At 29.5% G+C, this 15,993-nt stretch overlaps 4 protein-coding genes and 1 long non-coding RNA gene across 7 annotated transcripts; 3 read left to right on the top strand and 2 right to left on the bottom strand.

The window, feature by feature from the left end:
* Window positions 1–1,012: 1,012 nt before the first annotated feature.
* Window positions 1,013–1,722, bottom strand: LOC126919847 (uncharacterized). Its single transcript, XR_007711800.1, has 2 exons — window positions 1,596–1,722; window positions 1,013–1,321 (listed from the first exon to the last, which is right to left on the bottom strand). It is a non-coding gene; the product is annotated as an uncharacterized LOC126919847 (long non-coding RNA).
* Window positions 1,723–1,873: 151 nt separating this feature from the next.
* Window positions 1,874–5,769, top strand: LOC126919627 (poly [ADP-ribose] polymerase). Of its 3 annotated transcripts, none has more exons than XM_050729097.1 (5): window positions 1,874–2,116; window positions 2,465–2,606; window positions 2,692–3,236; window positions 3,318–3,523; window positions 3,624–5,769. In XM_050729097.1, exons 1-5 carry the CDS (start codon window positions 2,003–2,005, stop codon window positions 5,587–5,589), a joined length of 2,973 nt encoding a protein of 990 aa, XP_050585054.1. In that variant the 5' UTR covers window positions 1,874–2,002; the 3' UTR covers window positions 5,590–5,769. The 3 variants fall into 3 exon arrangements, with proteins under 3 accessions (XP_050585054.1, XP_050585061.1, XP_050585070.1); XM_050729104.1 differs by having other exon boundaries at window positions 1,979–2,116; window positions 2,451–2,606; XM_050729113.1 differs by lacking the exon at window positions 1,874–2,116 and adding an exon at window positions 2,146–2,213.
* Window positions 5,770–5,855: 86 nt separating this feature from the next.
* On the bottom strand, window positions 5,856–7,644 carry LOC126919750 (eukaryotic translation initiation factor 3 subunit I). Its single transcript, XM_050729333.1, has 5 exons — window positions 7,496–7,644; window positions 6,846–7,092; window positions 6,488–6,768; window positions 6,214–6,414; window positions 5,856–6,139 (listed from the first exon to the last, which is right to left on the bottom strand). The coding sequence occupies exons 1-5, from the start codon at window positions 7,496–7,498 to the stop codon at window positions 5,891–5,893; spliced, it is 981 nt and encodes a 326-aa protein (XP_050585290.1). The 5' UTR covers window positions 7,499–7,644; the 3' UTR covers window positions 5,856–5,890.
* A 322-nt stretch (window positions 7,645–7,966) lies between these two features.
* On the top strand, window positions 7,967–10,817 carry LOC126919740 (protein abrupt-like). Its single transcript, XM_050729306.1, has 7 exons — window positions 7,967–8,380; window positions 8,672–8,848; window positions 8,926–9,337; window positions 9,416–9,609; window positions 9,688–10,017; window positions 10,110–10,238; window positions 10,314–10,817. Exons 1-7 carry the CDS (start codon window positions 8,186–8,188, stop codon window positions 10,386–10,388), a joined length of 1,512 nt encoding a protein of 503 aa, XP_050585263.1. The 5' UTR covers window positions 7,967–8,185; the 3' UTR covers window positions 10,389–10,817.
* A 165-nt stretch (window positions 10,818–10,982) lies between these two features.
* Window positions 10,983–15,956, top strand: LOC126919643 (AFG3-like protein 2). Its single transcript, XM_050729120.1, has 13 exons — window positions 10,983–11,186; window positions 11,449–11,572; window positions 11,651–11,954; window positions 12,042–12,135; window positions 12,202–12,367; window positions 12,454–12,583; window positions 12,939–13,057; window positions 13,147–13,422; window positions 13,503–13,730; window positions 13,831–14,057; window positions 14,126–14,302; window positions 14,389–14,607; window positions 14,691–15,956. The coding sequence occupies exons 1-13, from the start codon at window positions 11,103–11,105 to the stop codon at window positions 14,952–14,954; spliced, it is 2,412 nt and encodes an 803-aa protein (XP_050585077.1). The 5' UTR covers window positions 10,983–11,102; the 3' UTR covers window positions 14,955–15,956.
* Window positions 15,957–15,993: the final 37 nt, after the last annotated feature.

The raw sequence follows: 15,993 nt of genomic DNA on the forward strand, positions 1-15,993 counted from the left end.
AAATTCTTTTTCTAAGGACAAATATATTTGAATTAATTCTATTTTGTTATTAATCCTAATACGATTACGTAAGGCAATGAACGATAAACTGTCCTTACTCCATATATTCGATGTGTCTACGCGTCATGTTGCGAAGAAATTTCTGGACGATATACCAAATAAAAAATTGTATTAATTAACGGGAGTGACCTAAAACTCGCGATATTTTTTGGTAAATAATAAGTATTATTTACCAAAAAGATGGGTAAATAAAGGGGAATAAATTTTCTCCATTTTTTCCATCACGTATATATTTTTGTCTTCTTTTCAAATTTGGAATCATACTTTTAAGCGATGAATGTGGGATATATAATTCTCTGTTTAATTTGTAACGTTTCATAAAGTTGTGTGTATGAAGTAAGTTATAAAATCAAAACATCTTTTGAAGTTGTAAATTGTATCTATTGCTATAAGTTTAAATTTTTCATGGCAGACGTCATAATAAAATATTAAGTTTTATTTTTGCGCTCTTATATAAACAAAAATGTACATTAATATAGAATATAATATAAACGACTATATCAATAAAATAGGATGGCACACATATGTGTATACATTTTTTCTGTTGGAACGATAAATTTATTATGGAACACCGAATTTGTTAGTACGAACAACGTGACATCTAAACATATATATTTATATATGTATATATATAATATCAAGAAAAGTATTATATATATAAATATGTAAAATCATATATATATATATAAATATATATATACACATATATATATATATATATACACTTATTCTAGCATAGTGATAGCGTGGTATAAGAAGGGACAGTTAATTATCTTCTTGTAAGCACTATGGATTTATATAATAGACTTATATGAATATGTAGATAGTCGAAAGAAGTAACAATTAATTTAATAATTTTGATCTTTTCTTAATAAGTTTTGTACGTTATTGTAGGAAATAATTTTAGAAAAAAGAGATTGCATTCGATAAAGGACATAACATAGTGCATTTTTACACTGTATGGTTATATTATTTAATTGAACTACCACTTGTCAGCCACTTTTATGGCAAACTATGTTGGTAAAACAGAAAAACATTCATAGACGTAATTACAGAAATATATAGTTTACTGTAATAATTTGTACAATATTATACGATTATAAAAATAAAGTGTACCAACATTGTATTACAACTCACAGCTTATTTATAATATCCTTTAGACTACGTACAATAATGTAGATCTATGTTTACCGGGTACGCATTTATTTTAAATGTTTTATGTATTTTAATGCATCATGTATAATTGATAATGAGTACAAGCCTGTAACAATATAATGTAAATCAAATCATATAAATTGATTATATATAAAGTATTATATAAATTAATAAATAATTATTAGGTATGAAAAGATAATATTATATATATATATATATATAAAATATAAAAGTATAATTGTATTATAAGTAAAATAAATGTTTCATATTTTAATTATTAGTTTGAAAATAAATTTAAAAGATTAAAAAATTGAGTAATTTCCCAAATTAAATTAAAGATTTTATATTAGAAAGAAAAAATAATTTCCAAGTTAGAATACCTTTTTAGAGTAAACTAACGTATAAATGTATGAAGAACGAAAATGATAATTAAGGTAAGTTCTAAAATTCATAGAAAATAGGATATCACTTCCGGTTTATATATCATACGTATATATCACATGATTGGTCATCAATTTATTATCGAAATATTTAACACATACTTCTTGAATTTAAATTGAATTAATTGAAGTAGATAAAATTGAAATTACATATAATCATTGTAGGATTTTTTTTTTTATGATTGGTCACTTATTTAAGATAGATCGTAATTGTAACAGAAAATAAGATAAACTTCCGAATGTACTGGTATTTGGCGCGCAACGCGCATTTTGTCTTCGCTCATTGAATACTGCTCTTTGGCACTTGGTTTCAAGACTAAAATTATTGAACGGATTTTAGTGAAACAATGAATTCTGATTTACCATATTCTGTCGAATATGCAAAAAGTTCGAGGGCTTCATGCCAAAATTGTAAGAAAAATATCGAAAAAGATTCGTTAAGACTCGCCGTTATTGTTCAGGTATACCATGTCAACATGATTAATTTTGCATGAATTTATACGTCATTGCTGTAATCAGCATAAGTTTTAAATTCAATTATTGTTCAACTTCATCAAGGTTACATAATATAATGGCAATTGATGATGTGTTCGATAATACAATATAAAATGCAATATATTTATGAAGATTAATGTGTTTCTATTAATAAATTATTATTTTATCTACATTTAATTTTAATAAAACTGGGGAAATTTATTTAGAATTACTTTTTAATAAAGTCATTGAGTTTATCCATATGTTTTATATTCATTTAAAACTATTATAATGTTTTAAAATATGTTTGTTAAATTTTAGCGTTTAAATTTTAGAGTCCTGTTCATGATGGAAAGGTACCAAAGTGGTATCATCCGCCTTGTTTTTTTATGAAACAAAGGCCAAAAACTACTGCAGATATTGCTAATTTTGATAATATTCGCTGGGAAGATCAAAAGGAACTTCAAAGGAGAATTGGTTTGTTTATTATATTGTTGTAAATCATATTTGATATTATAATACAATAATATAATGCAATAGTTTGAATCAAACATTTTTATAGAGGAAGCAAGCACCCTTCCATTGCCTGCGTCTAGAAAAGGAAGAAAGCGTAGTGGTGGTGGTACTGCTGCTGCAGGTCCATTACATGATTTTTTAGTCCAATATGCAAAATCTAACAAATCAACTTGCAAAGCCTGTGAAGAAAAGATAGTACAGGGTGAGATCAGAGTATCAAAAAAAGATTTTGAAAGTGAGCATGGCAGAAGATACGGTGGTATAGATAGATGGCATCATCTTGAATGCTTTGCCAAAGTAAGGGAAAGTTTACAATTTTATGAGAGTGGAGATGCACTTCCTGGCAAAGATGAACTTTCCAAAGATGATCAGAAGAAACTCAAAAGTGTTTTGCCAAGAATTAAGGTAGATGATGTCCCACCCGTTAAGAAAATCAAAGATGAACCAGAAGATGCAGAAGAAGAGAAAGAAATGAAAAAACAAAATGATGAATTATTTGCAATTAAAGATAAATTATCCTCTATAAAGAAATCTGACCTCATTACTATGTTAGAAGAAAATGAACAACAAATACCAGAAGGTATTTCAGCTGTATGTATCTTATTTTAATTAAGTTTATTTTTGATTTAAAATAAATAAAATATTTAAATGATTAAAATATTTGTTGTGTAGATAATAGATCGTTTATCGGATGCAATTTGTTTTGGAGCTTTAAAGCCATGTCCAAAATGTAATGGACAGCTTGTGTATAACTCAGGTACTGGATACAAATGTACTGGAGATTTGACAGAATGGACAAAGTGTGAAAATGTCATGCAAGATCCTAAAAGAAAGAAATTTGTAATATCATCTGATATAAAAGAAGCATATCCAGATCTGTAAGTATTTTCATAAATTAAAATTAAAAACTATTTTTATAAATTAGCATATTTACAAAAGATATGTGAAAAAATTAATCACTGTTTCAATGTTTAATAGCAAATCTTTGAAATACAAAGTTAGAAAACGACTTATAAAGATAGCTGTACCATCAACATCTAGTGCAGTAAAAAAGGAAGATGAAGTTGATTCTGGACCCAAAGTTGAAGCAAAACCCAAGCCATTAAAGCATATGCAATTCTTTATTATAGGGAACATAGGAAAAGATAGAAATACCTTAAAAAAGGAAATTTTACATTTAGGAGGAGAGATAACTTCAAAACTTCATGAAAATGTAGCTGCTATTATATCAACACAACATGAAGTAGATAAAATGAGTAAAAAGATGGAAGAAGCCAAAAGTTTTAACATTCAAGTTATTACTGCAGACTTCATTGAGGAAGCTAAAAAATATACGAAACCTGCTATATCGCTCATTGAAAAGAAAACTATTTCAAGTTGGGGAGGTGACTTGTCTAATAAAATTAACGTTCTCACAGAAAAATCGAATGTCTCAAAAAGTAAAGGGAAAAGTACATTTGAAAAATCAGGATCTGGTAAAATGAAATTGCAATTGAAAAAAGGTGAAACTGTTGACCCAGATAGTGGTTTACAAGATTGTGCACATGTATATCAAGAGGGTAAAAATAAATATAATGTTACATTGATACTTTCAGATATACAAACTAAAAAAAATAGTTATTATAAGTTGCAGATTTTAAAGCACGATAAGAAAGATGAATACTGGTTGTTTAGAAGCTGGGGCAGAATAGGAACTTCTATCGGTGGTTCAAAAGTACAGAAATTATCTCTAGAGGAATGTATAGCTCAGTTTGAGGGATTATACGAGGAGAAAAGTGGAAACTGTTGGAATCAGAGAGATAATTTTGTTAAAGTACCTGGTAAAATGTACCCAGTGGATATTGATTATGGGGACGATGTATCGACAAAATTAGACTCTCATATTAAGAGTGAGTTAGAACTGCCAATTCAAGATTTAATGAAATTGATTTTCGATGAAGCAAATATGAAAAAGGTGATGGTTGAATTTGAAATTGATGTAGAAAAAATGCCACTTGGAAAATTGTCCAAAACACAAATCCAAAAGGCGTATTCAATATTAACTGAATTACAAGAAGTATTAAAGAAGAAAGATGTCGATTCGGTTCAGTTGGTTGATGCATCCAACAGATTTTATAACCTAATACCTCATAATTTCGGAGTATCCGAGCTTAAAGTCTTGAATACGATGGAAGAAATTCATGCCAAGTGTGAAATGTTAGACGCATTACTTGAAATGGAAATTGCGTATTCGCTTTTGCATGTTAAGGCGGATGCAACAAAGAATCCACTCGATACCTATTACAAGCAACTCAATACTGAAATTAAAATATTGGATAAGGAAAGTGAGGAATATAAAGTCATTAAAAAATATGTGCAAAATACTCATGCAGCAACTCATACACTATACGAACTTGAAATTCAAGATGTATTTGTTATTAAGAGACAAGGAGAAGACAATAGATTTAAGCCATTCAAGAAATTACACAACAGGAAGTTACTGTGGCATGGTTCTAGAACGACTAACTTTGCTGGTATACTTTCTCAAGGTTTAAGAATAGCGCCACCAGAAGCTCCCGTTACTGGTTATATGTTTGGTAAAGGTATATACTTCGCGGACATGGTTTCCAAATCTGCGAATTATTGTTGTACACACAGCGGAAACCCTACGGGTTTGTTATTGCTTTGTGAAGTGGCATTAGGTAATATGCATGAACGATATCGTGCAGATTATATTGAAAAGTTACCGAGCGGTAAGCATTCAACATGGGGTCGTGGTCGGACGCAACCCGACCCTGAAACTGTTTACAAAATGAAAGACGGTGTTGAAGTTCCATATGGTGTGCCTGTATCTGCTAAATTACCAAAAAAATCTGATTTATTATACAATGAATACATTGTATATGATGTTGCTCAGGTAAAAGCGCAATACTTACTGAAAATGAATTTCAAATACAAAGAGTAATATTTTTTTAAATATTTAAGCAAAATAAATATAAAAGTAAGTTTATATTCAATATAATTTAGCTATGTATGTTAAATATTTAGAACTATTCCATTAATAATACTATCTCCCATGTTTTTGCCACTGATAGTGATGTACCAATTTTCATTTTATATGAACAATAAATTTAAAAATAGTAAATCTTTATTTTTAACATACTGTATTAGACCGCCTTTATCCTAATATCCATACATCTCAAGAATAGAAAAAATAATTTACACTATTCATTTAATTGATACATATTTATTTTTATTTCATAAAATTAGTATTCAAAATGGAAGTCAAAATAAGATTGATCAAATGTATTAATACGAACATAACCATCTTCTCCACCTGTTGAAAAACTACGCCCATTAGGGTGAAATGCTAGAGAATTAATTGGACCAAAGTGTCCTTTTAAACGTGCAAATTCTTCTTCAAATACTAAATGGAAAAATCGAGAATCGAATTTTCCTTGACGAGTGGACGTTGTTGTGACATCCATTGCATCTTGACCTCCTCCAAGAACCACCTATGAAAATACAGTATTTATAAATTTTGATAAATATTATTTCCCAAATGTCTTAATCACTATATGACACATACATGATCAAAAATTGGAGAAATCGTAGCAGAATTAACAGGTCTTTCTGTTTTGTATGTTTTTAGTAACATTAACGATTCACTGTCAAAAAGTTTAGCAGTATTATCTTTTGAGGCAGTCACGAACATAGTGCCATCTTTGTTGAATTGCATGTCATTTATTTGTGATTTGTGACTTCTGACACTTGTCATCTTTTTTCTTGTCTACAAAAAAATAGATAAAATTATAAAAAAGTTTTAAACATTTAATTCATGAGAATACAAACATATTACATACTCTAACATCCCAAAGAGTGATTTCACCATCTTCATGGCCAGTAATAATTGTTTCATCTAATGCACCCCACAAGATAGCAGTGATTTTGGGACCATTCACAGCGATTCTAGAAATTGCATCTGCTTGTGATAATACTGCATCAACATTTTTGATATCAATGATAAACATTTCACATTGGTGTCCTAAAGCTTTATCTGTAGAATAAACAGCAAGATTTGCTGAATAACTAAAGCTACATGTTCTCACTGAACTGTTTGTATGAAGCAAACCTATTTCTTTTCCTATAATGTAACATAGTCATATTTTAATAAATAAAGCAAATAAGTGAAAAAATATTTTATGTATGTGCAATACAAACCAGTTTGACAATCCCAAACCCTTAGTGAATTGTCACCACTTCCAGATAAAAATCTTGTTGTATCCCAATTAATGTCAATACACCATACAGAGCCATTGTGTCCGTTGAAAGATCCAAGACGTTCTCCATTCAAAGAATACCAAACATTTGGCTTTTTATCCTTACTAGAGGAGAATAATAAGTCTCCTTCTCTGTTGTATTTAATTTGCGTTATGGCACGTTCGTGCCCATGCAACATTAGAGGTTTCTACAAAAAATTATAAATTTATCATTTTTAAATATGTTTTATATTAAATACGTTTTTTTTTTATAAAAACGACTGACTAAATATTACCATTACTAAATTTTACAATATATGGAATAACATAACCACAAAATATCACGAAGCAATATGTGATAATATCAGTTTAAATTATTGCAGTAAGTATTATAAAAAGAATCTTTCAAGCTTTAAAATCGTGAATACAATTTAAAAAAAAGAATATCCGAATTTTCAAAAATGCATTCATACTTAATAATGTGTAACATTTTTAACGTAGCAATAATATTGAGGTTATGCTGTCACATGTTTAAATACATCAAAGAAAATGTACATCGAATCACAATGAAAAACAATATGTAAAATGATTGATACGTATAAAATCACTAACCATTCTGTTTTTAAATAAGCGATTAAATAAATTGGTCAAAAAGTTAGCAAACACAAACACTCCGTTACTCTAAAGCAGTCATACAACTCTCACATATAAAAGAACGTGAGTTTACTAATACATATAAAGGCTCAATTCTTTTGTATACATACATATCTTTGTACTAACATCTCAAATTTTATGAAAGTTGGCAATTAGAATCAAGCGGAAATATTCTAATTACTAGAATCTAAGCAAATGAAATAAACTTAATTATTGTTTAAATAAAAATCTTTCTATATTTTATATTTTATACATTTTTTACATATTTTTTAAAGCTTTAAAATGAAATGTTATATCGTTAAATTCGGTATAGATAACATGTGTATGAACCAATCATAATATACGTTTAACTGGCAATTAGTATGTTTCTAATACAATTTTTTTATTATATTTGATTTTTAAATAAGTGTTTGTATATAAATATAACACGTACGCAAAATAGTTTAATGATACATAAGTAATCAGGATAAATGATCGTATAAAGGTGGTGTAAAATTTATTAGGGTTTTTACAAAGTGCCATGAATAATCACTGAGGTCCTCCGTATCTTGGTTGTGAAGCACTCTGAAGAGTTCAGTCCTGTTCCAAATTCCGGTTGTATATGATACGAATTATTGAAACTGAAAAAGGAAACGAAACTGAAACGGCATGTCCGAAATTACTAACCAACACGAGATCAATCAGAGTTATTGGTTTAAATGGAATGATTATCAAAACCATCTCTCCGATGTAGTTAGACAACTTTTAGAGGAGGACTGTATGGTAGACGTTACGCTGGCTGCGGGCGGGGAACGTATTCATGCTCATCGCATAGTTCTCTGCGCTTGTAGTACTTTATTTCGAGTAAACAATCTTTGTACTTTTAAGAATTCATAGCTTTGAATTTGAACATTGTTTTATGATTACTTTCAAATAGTTTTCAGTGATTAAAGTTTGTACTTCAAATTCGTTTTTATACAACTTTTAATAATTTTTTCTGTGAAATATATTACAAAATGTAGTGTTCATTACACACTATAATGACATACCTTTTCATGTCAAAAAAATATATATTTCTTTTTGTTTTAAGATAGATTAGGTATGTATGTAGTATTCTGCATGATTTGCATAATAATCCATTTTTTTTATTTATAGGAAATATTGAGTCAAGTAAATGAAGATCATCCAACAATAATATTAAGCGATATATCTGCTCAAGATATAAAATCTATTATAGAATTTACTTACCATGGAGAAGTGAGAGTACCAGTTGAAAATATTAGTACCTTATTAGATGCGGCACGTTCACTAAAAATCTGTGGCCTTATTGAAGTTAGTTATACTATTTAAAGAGAGTTAAATGGAAATATTTTTCTTTTCTTATCATTATTATGTTTCTTTGTTTATAGATTGATGGACTTGAAGAAACTGACTCAGTTGTAAGCAATAAGGATTTTAATGATAATAATGAAGAGCCAATGACTGTAATTAGCGAGGCTGAAGAAAATGTTATTAATGCATTGCAACATAGTTATGAAGATTTAGAAGATCAACAAAAAGATGAGGTTGCCGAAAATTCCACTTTGAATAAAAAAAAGAAACGTAGGCGCGATACAACAAAAAGAGATTATAGCGAAGATATGTTGGCAGCGGCAATTAATGATTTAAAAGCAGGACAGACATTAATAGAAGCTTCTACTAAACATAATATACCACGTTCAACTTTGTACATGCGTGCTAAAGCATTAGGTATACATTTAAACGCATCAAGAAACGAATATCCTGCAGAGTGTATGAAAGCTGCTATAAATGCGGTAATTGGTTGGTATCTATACCATATTTACTGAACATATTAATTCTGTGGCATTATTCAACTTGTCATCGTCACTCTTACTACAGGTGGATCAAGTTTACAGCATGCATCAGAACTTTTTAGTATACCAAAGACTGTATTATGGAGGAGGATTCAGAAAGAAGGATATCAAATACTACGTTCGGAAATGAAGAGGTCTTATGGATCAGATAAACGGGAAGCTGCAGTTAAGGCTTTAGAAAGAGGAGAGAATTTAACGAAAGTAGCACTTGAATTCAAAGTAAATTATTTAACATTTTGTTTCTTGCTCAATTTTATTTAGGCTGTCTAAGAGTAATAACGGTAATTATGATTTTAGATTCCGAAAACTACTTTATTTAGAGATAAGGCGCGATTGGTAGATGAAGGAAAATTGCCATTATCATTTTGGAAGAAACGTAAGACGGAAAATGAAGAATTGAAAAAATCTCGTTTGGAAGAAGCTGTTGCTGCATGTAAAGGGGGGAAAATGTCGCAAGCAGCAGCATCAATGACTTACCATATTCCAAAAACAACGATATGGAGACGTCTCCAACAAGATGGTAAAAAGTCAGAGCGCTCGTTAAGTTCAAGGAAACAAAGAATAGCGGATTCTAAACATAATACAGAAACAAAGGTACAAGAAGGATCTGATTTTACATATTGCGAGGTATTATGGATTAATAATATCTATCTTATATCTTTTATTGTCAAAATTTTTGTGTTGCAGATTTTGTGATTGCTAATAAATTTTAATTACAGGTTTCGTCAGAAATTCCTATAACTTATATAGATGAAAATAGTATACCTGAAGATTCTGTGATAATATTAACAGCAGAAGATATGGATGGACTTAATTTAGAAGAGGGACGACAAATTATTGTTAACTCAGTATGTTTTTTATTCATTCTTTTTTAAAAACATTTCATAAAAACTCTTCATATATATAAAATTTATGTTTTGCAGGAATCGGGACAAGAATATGTTCCTTGTGCTATAAGTATTGAAGAAAATTCAAACTATTCACAAACTGAAAGTTAGCATATGAACTATTACCAATAGAGTAACTCTCATTAATATTTGTTTTGTATAATAATACGTGTATTAATTTAGATTTTAGTAATATATATATATCATATATGAAAACAATGCGCATATACGTATACATAACATAGCACATAAAAATTTCTATCTAATATCTTCATGAGACGATTGAGTTATTATTAACGTCTACATTTTTGTGTGCATAATTTCCTTATATTTATTTATAAATAAACTTTGTTATAATTTTTGTCTTTTAGAAAAATGTATGTTAACTTAGTTAAATCTGAATCAGAAGCTAGAGATTAGTAGAAATATAGACTTATACAATTCTTTATGTGAATTGGTATAATATGTTTGATTCATCTGAATGTCGCAATGATCAAGCATGTGCTTCAATAAAAATAATTTTTCTTAGAATGTCAAAAATATCTTTCACTTTAGTCCCCTATATTTCTAGTAACACTAAATAAAATTAATATCCTAGTAGTGAACTGAGTCATTTATTAGTCAATTCTCTTCGTGCAAAATTGAATAACCAATAATTGTTCGGCTTAAGAACTTATATACGTTTTGCGTTGTAAACGAGAAATAGGGATTAAGACTGGGGATATTTGTTGAAATAATGTCTTGTGGCCGGTAATCTACTACAAGGAACGTGTGGAAACTACGAAATTTCATCATATTACGTGATTACAGACACTTACCACAAATATGGCCCATCAGCTATTACATTCGACAAGTAAATTAGAAAGATTTGTACTGAACTCTGTTTACAAAAATGCCAATATATTTCAGGTATAAATATGATCTGACATAACCTTTGTTTTTTATCATGAATGACTTCTTTAATAAAGATCAATTTTTTTTTTAAATTGATGTATACATAATTTGTAGTTATCCGATACTTTTTGTAATTATGTATATATTTATTTAAATGTGGGTATATAAAGATTAAATTAATAGTATTTGAAACTTTTATAATGTTTGTATAGAATGCTTTTTATGTTGCATTTCATTGCTATATTTGTTATATTGTATATCACAAAATTTGTTTTAGTTAAGAAGATATTTATCATTGATAAGAAATAGCAACGAAACAAGTACATTGGAACATTTACGAAATCAATGGAGATTACTACGCAATGAGCCACCAAAAGGATTTGAAAAATTTTTTAAACCAAGTTATTATCCTATATGTATTAATTTGCTCTAAACTATAAAAAATAGATTATAAAATATCTTAAATTTTTCATCTATAGAAAAAAATTCTGGTAAAACGACTGAAAAGATTACTGAGAAAGCTAAACAAGAACAATCCAAGGAAGCTTCTCAATCGCAATCATCTAGAGCAGAATCTCAAAAATCTAATATGCATTCTGCGAGTAGTGATAAACGTATATTTTCATGGGAGTTTAAATGGAATGGAGGCAATAAATCATTTGGAGATAAAAAGAACGAAAAGTTGCTTCTTCTTGGTGTTGCATTAATGGGATTGTTTTACTTGTATTTGCAACAATTATCGAATCAAGCTACAGAAATTACATGGAAAGAATTTGTAACAAAGTAAATGAATCATAATGTATAGTAATTTTTTGTAGACATACCCAGTATGCAAATTTTATGTAAATGTTTTATATTAATTCTATTTAGATATTTAGATAAGGGAGTAGTGGATAAAGTGGAAGTTATCAATAAACAGTGGGTCCGTGTCAAATTATTACCTGGGAATTTTGTGAATGGACAAGTAAGTTTAGAGGTAGTTTAATTTAAGTTTAATAGGTGAATGAATGGATACTTTATCATTGTGTAGGATACTTTATGGTTCAACATTGGTAGTGTTGAAACTTTTGAAAGAAATTTGGAGAATGCACAAATTGAATTAAATATAGAGCCACAAAATTATATATTAGTACAGTACAAGGATGAGCTAGAATTATATCATGTTTTAAAAGTTTTACCACAGGTGCTTATGTATGGTAAGCTATGTTTATTTTTGTGTAGATATACATTTATGACAGATATTTAGATCATAGCTGGATATAATATTAAATGTTATTTACAGGAGCCATATTTTATATATTCCGTAAATCAGCAGAATCACTTGGTAAGGGAAGGAAAGGTGGCCTTTTTGGAGCGTTAATGGAATCAACTGCAAAAATGGTTAATTCTAAAGATATTGGTGTAAGATTTAAGTAAGTTAATAGAAATATTGTTGTATAATTCTACATTATAGTATATCAAAAGATTATCATGAATTGTAGACAATTTTCTTCTACTCTGGGCTCTTCTGCCATATTCGTTAGAATGTTTTAGGATGAAATGAACACAGTGAAAAACAAGAGGTATTAACAAAATAACAAAAGCAGGTAGAAGACAAACGAATATGCAGTTGAAACGATTAACAAGTAGTCAATTTATAGAGTAGGAAAAAGTTGTGTGCAATTGTACGACTCCCTTTAAGGATATTGTGTTTGAGTAATATTTCATTTATCACCTTTTTGCTATATAATTGCTATAAATATTTCTATGTGTATTATTGAAATTTAGGGATGTTGCTGGATGTGAAGAAGCTAAGATTGAAATTATGGAGTTTGTAAATTTTTTAAAAAATCCACAACAATATATAGAGCTTGGTGCTAAAATACCTAAGGGTGCAATGCTGACAGGTAAGTACATATAGCTTAGGAATAAATAGCTTTTCTTAGATTTGGATTAATTTAGGATTATAATTTAGAACTTGTATAATATTTTATAGGTCCACCGGGTACTGGTAAAACGTTATTAGCTAAAGCTACAGCTGGTGAAGCAAATGTACCTTTTATTAGTGTATCAGGTTCTGAGTTTTTGGAAATGTTCGTTGGTGTTGGTCCATCAAGAGTTCGAGATATGTTCGCATTGGCACGGAAACATGCTCCGTGTATATTATTTATTGATGAGATCGATGCTGTTGGAAGAAAAAGGGGAGGCCGAAACTTTGGCGGTCATTCGGAACAAGAAAATACACTTAATCAACTTCTAGTTGAAATGGATGGTATACAATAATAATTGATAAGATCATCTATTACGTTATTCAAAATTTATATTTGTCGAGTAATATATTTTTTTCTTCAGGTTTCAATACAACTACTAATGTAGTTGTATTAGCGGCAACTAATAGAATAGATATTTTAGATAAAGCTTTGTTGCGACCTGGAAGGTTTGATAGACAAATTTTCGTTCCTGCTCCAGACATTAAAGGTCGAGCTTCTATCTTTAAAGTACACTTGAAACCTTTAAAAATCACAATGGATAAAGACCAATTAGCCAGAAAAATGGCTTCCTTAACGCCTGGTTTTACAGGTATAAAAAGTGAAATTAGTTACTAATAAAATCTTGAAAACAAAGATGAAAGAAGAACGTTAAAAATGTATTGAAAATACTATGAGTGAATTGATTTTAGGAGCTGATATTGCTAATGTTTGTAACGAAGCAGCTTTAATAGCAGCCAGAGACTTGAGCGATAATATCTACTTAAAACATTTTGAACAGGCCATTGAAAGAGTTATTGCAGGCATGGAAAAAAAGACGAATGTCTTGCAACCTGAAGAAAAAAAGACGGTTGCCTATCATGAAGCAGGCCATGCAGTAGCAGGCTGGTTTTTGAGATATGCGGATCCATTACTGAAGGTGATTCTTAGATTTCAAAAATAGTAATAGTTTGATTATAATTTCACTTATGTTCTTTTATGGGGCAGGTCTCCATAATTCCTCGAGGAAAAGGTTTAGGTTATGCACAATATTTACCTCATGAACAATATCTTTATACAAAAGAACAATTGTTTGACAGAATGTGTATGGCACTTGGAGGGCGAGTGTCGGAAGAAATCTTTTTTGGTCGTATTACGACAGGAGCGCAAGATGACCTACAAAAAGTATTGTCGTGCTGCGTTTCTCTTCTTTCTTTACAAATTTATAACGCGCGTAAGTAATTTACTAATATTGAATTTATTTTTATCAGGTAACTGCAAATGCATATGCTCAAGTCATTCAGTATGGTATGAACGAAAAAGTTGGCAATGTGAGTTTTCAAATGCCACAACAAGGCGATATGACTTTCGATAAACCATATTCTGAACACACTGCACAGCTTATCGATACTGAAGTACGTGAATTAATTGAACGAGCCCATACTCACACACGCGATTTACTTATGAAACATAAGGAGAACGTATCTAAGGTATAAAATATTCTTGGTTTATGAAAAAAGTTACTTTTTATGAATATAGTAGCAGGTGAATGATTTTACGATTGTTTGTTTAGGTTGCCGAACGTTTGTTAAAGCAAGAAATTTTAAGTAGAGATGATATGATAGAGTTACTAGGTCCTAGGCCCTTCCCTGAAAAGTCAACTTACGAACAGTTTGTGGAGGGTACGGGATCGTTCGAAGAGGACACCAGTTTACCTAAAGGTTTACAGGAATGGAATAAATCGAAGAAGGATGAGAAAAAGGGTGAAAGTACAGATACTCCACCGCAACCAGTTTCAGGAATGAGTTCTCAAAATCAACCGCAACAGCGATTATAAACCATACTATTATGGATTATAGCCTATTAAGTACTTTGTATTATAGTTTGAAATACATATAATAAGTAGCGATACACGAATATACACTCAATTGCATTGGTTATAAATGATAATATTATAATTTGCAATCTGCAAAGCTTTTAAATGTCAATGAAATTAAATACCGTTTTGCAAAAAAAGACATCCATATCGGTTTGATCCACTGTATAACAATGCCCTTTTGTAACAAAAACCAAGTTGTGTACAAAAAGCGTGACAATGAATATAAATTATTAAAAAACTTTTCTTATAATTATAGTTAAGCGATAGTCAAAGCGATAAGATGATAAGGATCGTATGACTTATTATTATGTATGACTTATTATTTTTTTAAAGAGTAAATGAGCAAAGTGATGAATTAGGTGAAATGAATAACAACTTTTGTTCACGTCATTTTTTTTGCAACGTATAATTAATAAAGTTTACAAATGTAGTGCAATGAAACTTTTTATCCTTAAATATTGTAAGTACATTGATAATTTGGTATGTTACTGTTTTCTTTTTATCGCTAATTGTTGGGTTTCGCTTTGGTGGAATTTCTGTAGTATATTCCAATGAAACATAATGCGTTTACATTAATTGGATTTTTGTTTATATTAAAATAGCAATTGAGAAAAGAAAAGACCAAACGGAAAAAAATGTAAACTTGCTTCTACTTGCTCTTTGTATATGAAGCTTCATATACATATAATTATTTATGACAAGATTGAAAATGCTTTGATACGACGAAGGTCTCTTCTTTGTCAGTAAAAAGGTCATGGTTCTAGGAACAAATTTTTTTTATCCTTGATGTATCTCGTGTTGTCGTGAATGTGTTGTATTTTTATCGCGTTTGTAAGGAGTTTCACGAAATTAAATTATTAACCGATTAATATAAAATATTATTAACGATGAATATAGCATATAACAAATTGTACAATCCATTTTTAGAAAAAATAAAAGCATATCTACGTTAAAAACAGAGTAAGATGCGTCCATGAATGTAGAAATTCCAGACCTT

This window comes from Bombus affinis, chromosome 1, assembly GCF_024516045.1.
Source record: "Bombus affinis isolate iyBomAffi1 chromosome 1, iyBomAffi1.2, whole genome shotgun sequence".
Taxonomy (NCBI): domain Eukaryota; kingdom Metazoa; phylum Arthropoda; class Insecta; order Hymenoptera; family Apidae; genus Bombus; species Bombus affinis.

Excerpts from the sequence above, each read along its gene's own strand:
- LOC126919627 (XM_050729097.1), top strand. The coding sequence starts at position 2,003 with ATGAATTCTGATTTACCATATTCTGTCGAATATGCAAAAAGTTCGAGG. Across the intron at positions 2,117-2,464 it reads GACTCGCCGTTATTGTTCAG|AGTCCTGTTCATGATGGAAA; the intron begins GTATACCATGTC and ends TTTAAATTTTAG. Across the intron at positions 2,607-2,691 it reads GGAACTTCAAAGGAGAATTG|AGGAAGCAAGCACCCTTCCA; the intron begins GTTTGTTTATTA and ends ACATTTTTATAG.
- LOC126919750 (XM_050729333.1), bottom strand. Across the intron at positions 6,415-6,487 it reads TCACTCTTTGGGATGTTAGA|ACAAGAAAAAAGATGACAAG; the intron begins GTATGTAATATG and ends ATTTTTTTGTAG. Across the intron at positions 6,140-6,213 it reads TTTCTCCAATTTTTGATCAT|GTGGTTCTTGGAGGAGGTCA; the intron begins GTATGTGTCATA and ends GTATTTTCATAG.
- LOC126919740 (XM_050729306.1), top strand. The coding sequence starts at position 8,186 with ATGTCCGAAATTACTAACCAACACGAGATCAATCAGAGTTATTGGTTT. Across the intron at positions 9,610-9,687 it reads AAGTAGCACTTGAATTCAAA|ATTCCGAAAACTACTTTATT; the intron begins GTAAATTATTTA and ends TTATGATTTTAG. Across the intron at positions 10,018-10,109 it reads CTGATTTTACATATTGCGAG|GTTTCGTCAGAAATTCCTAT; the intron begins GTATTATGGATT and ends TTTTAATTACAG.
- LOC126919643 (XM_050729120.1), top strand. The coding sequence starts at position 11,103 with ATGGCCCATCAGCTATTACATTCGACAAGTAAATTAGAAAGATTTGTA. Across the intron at positions 12,368-12,453 it reads ACCACAGGTGCTTATGTATG|GAGCCATATTTTATATATTC; the intron begins GTAAGCTATGTT and ends TGTTATTTACAG. Across the intron at positions 14,303-14,388 it reads CGCAAGATGACCTACAAAAA|GTAACTGCAAATGCATATGC; the intron begins GTATTGTCGTGC and ends TATTTTTATCAG.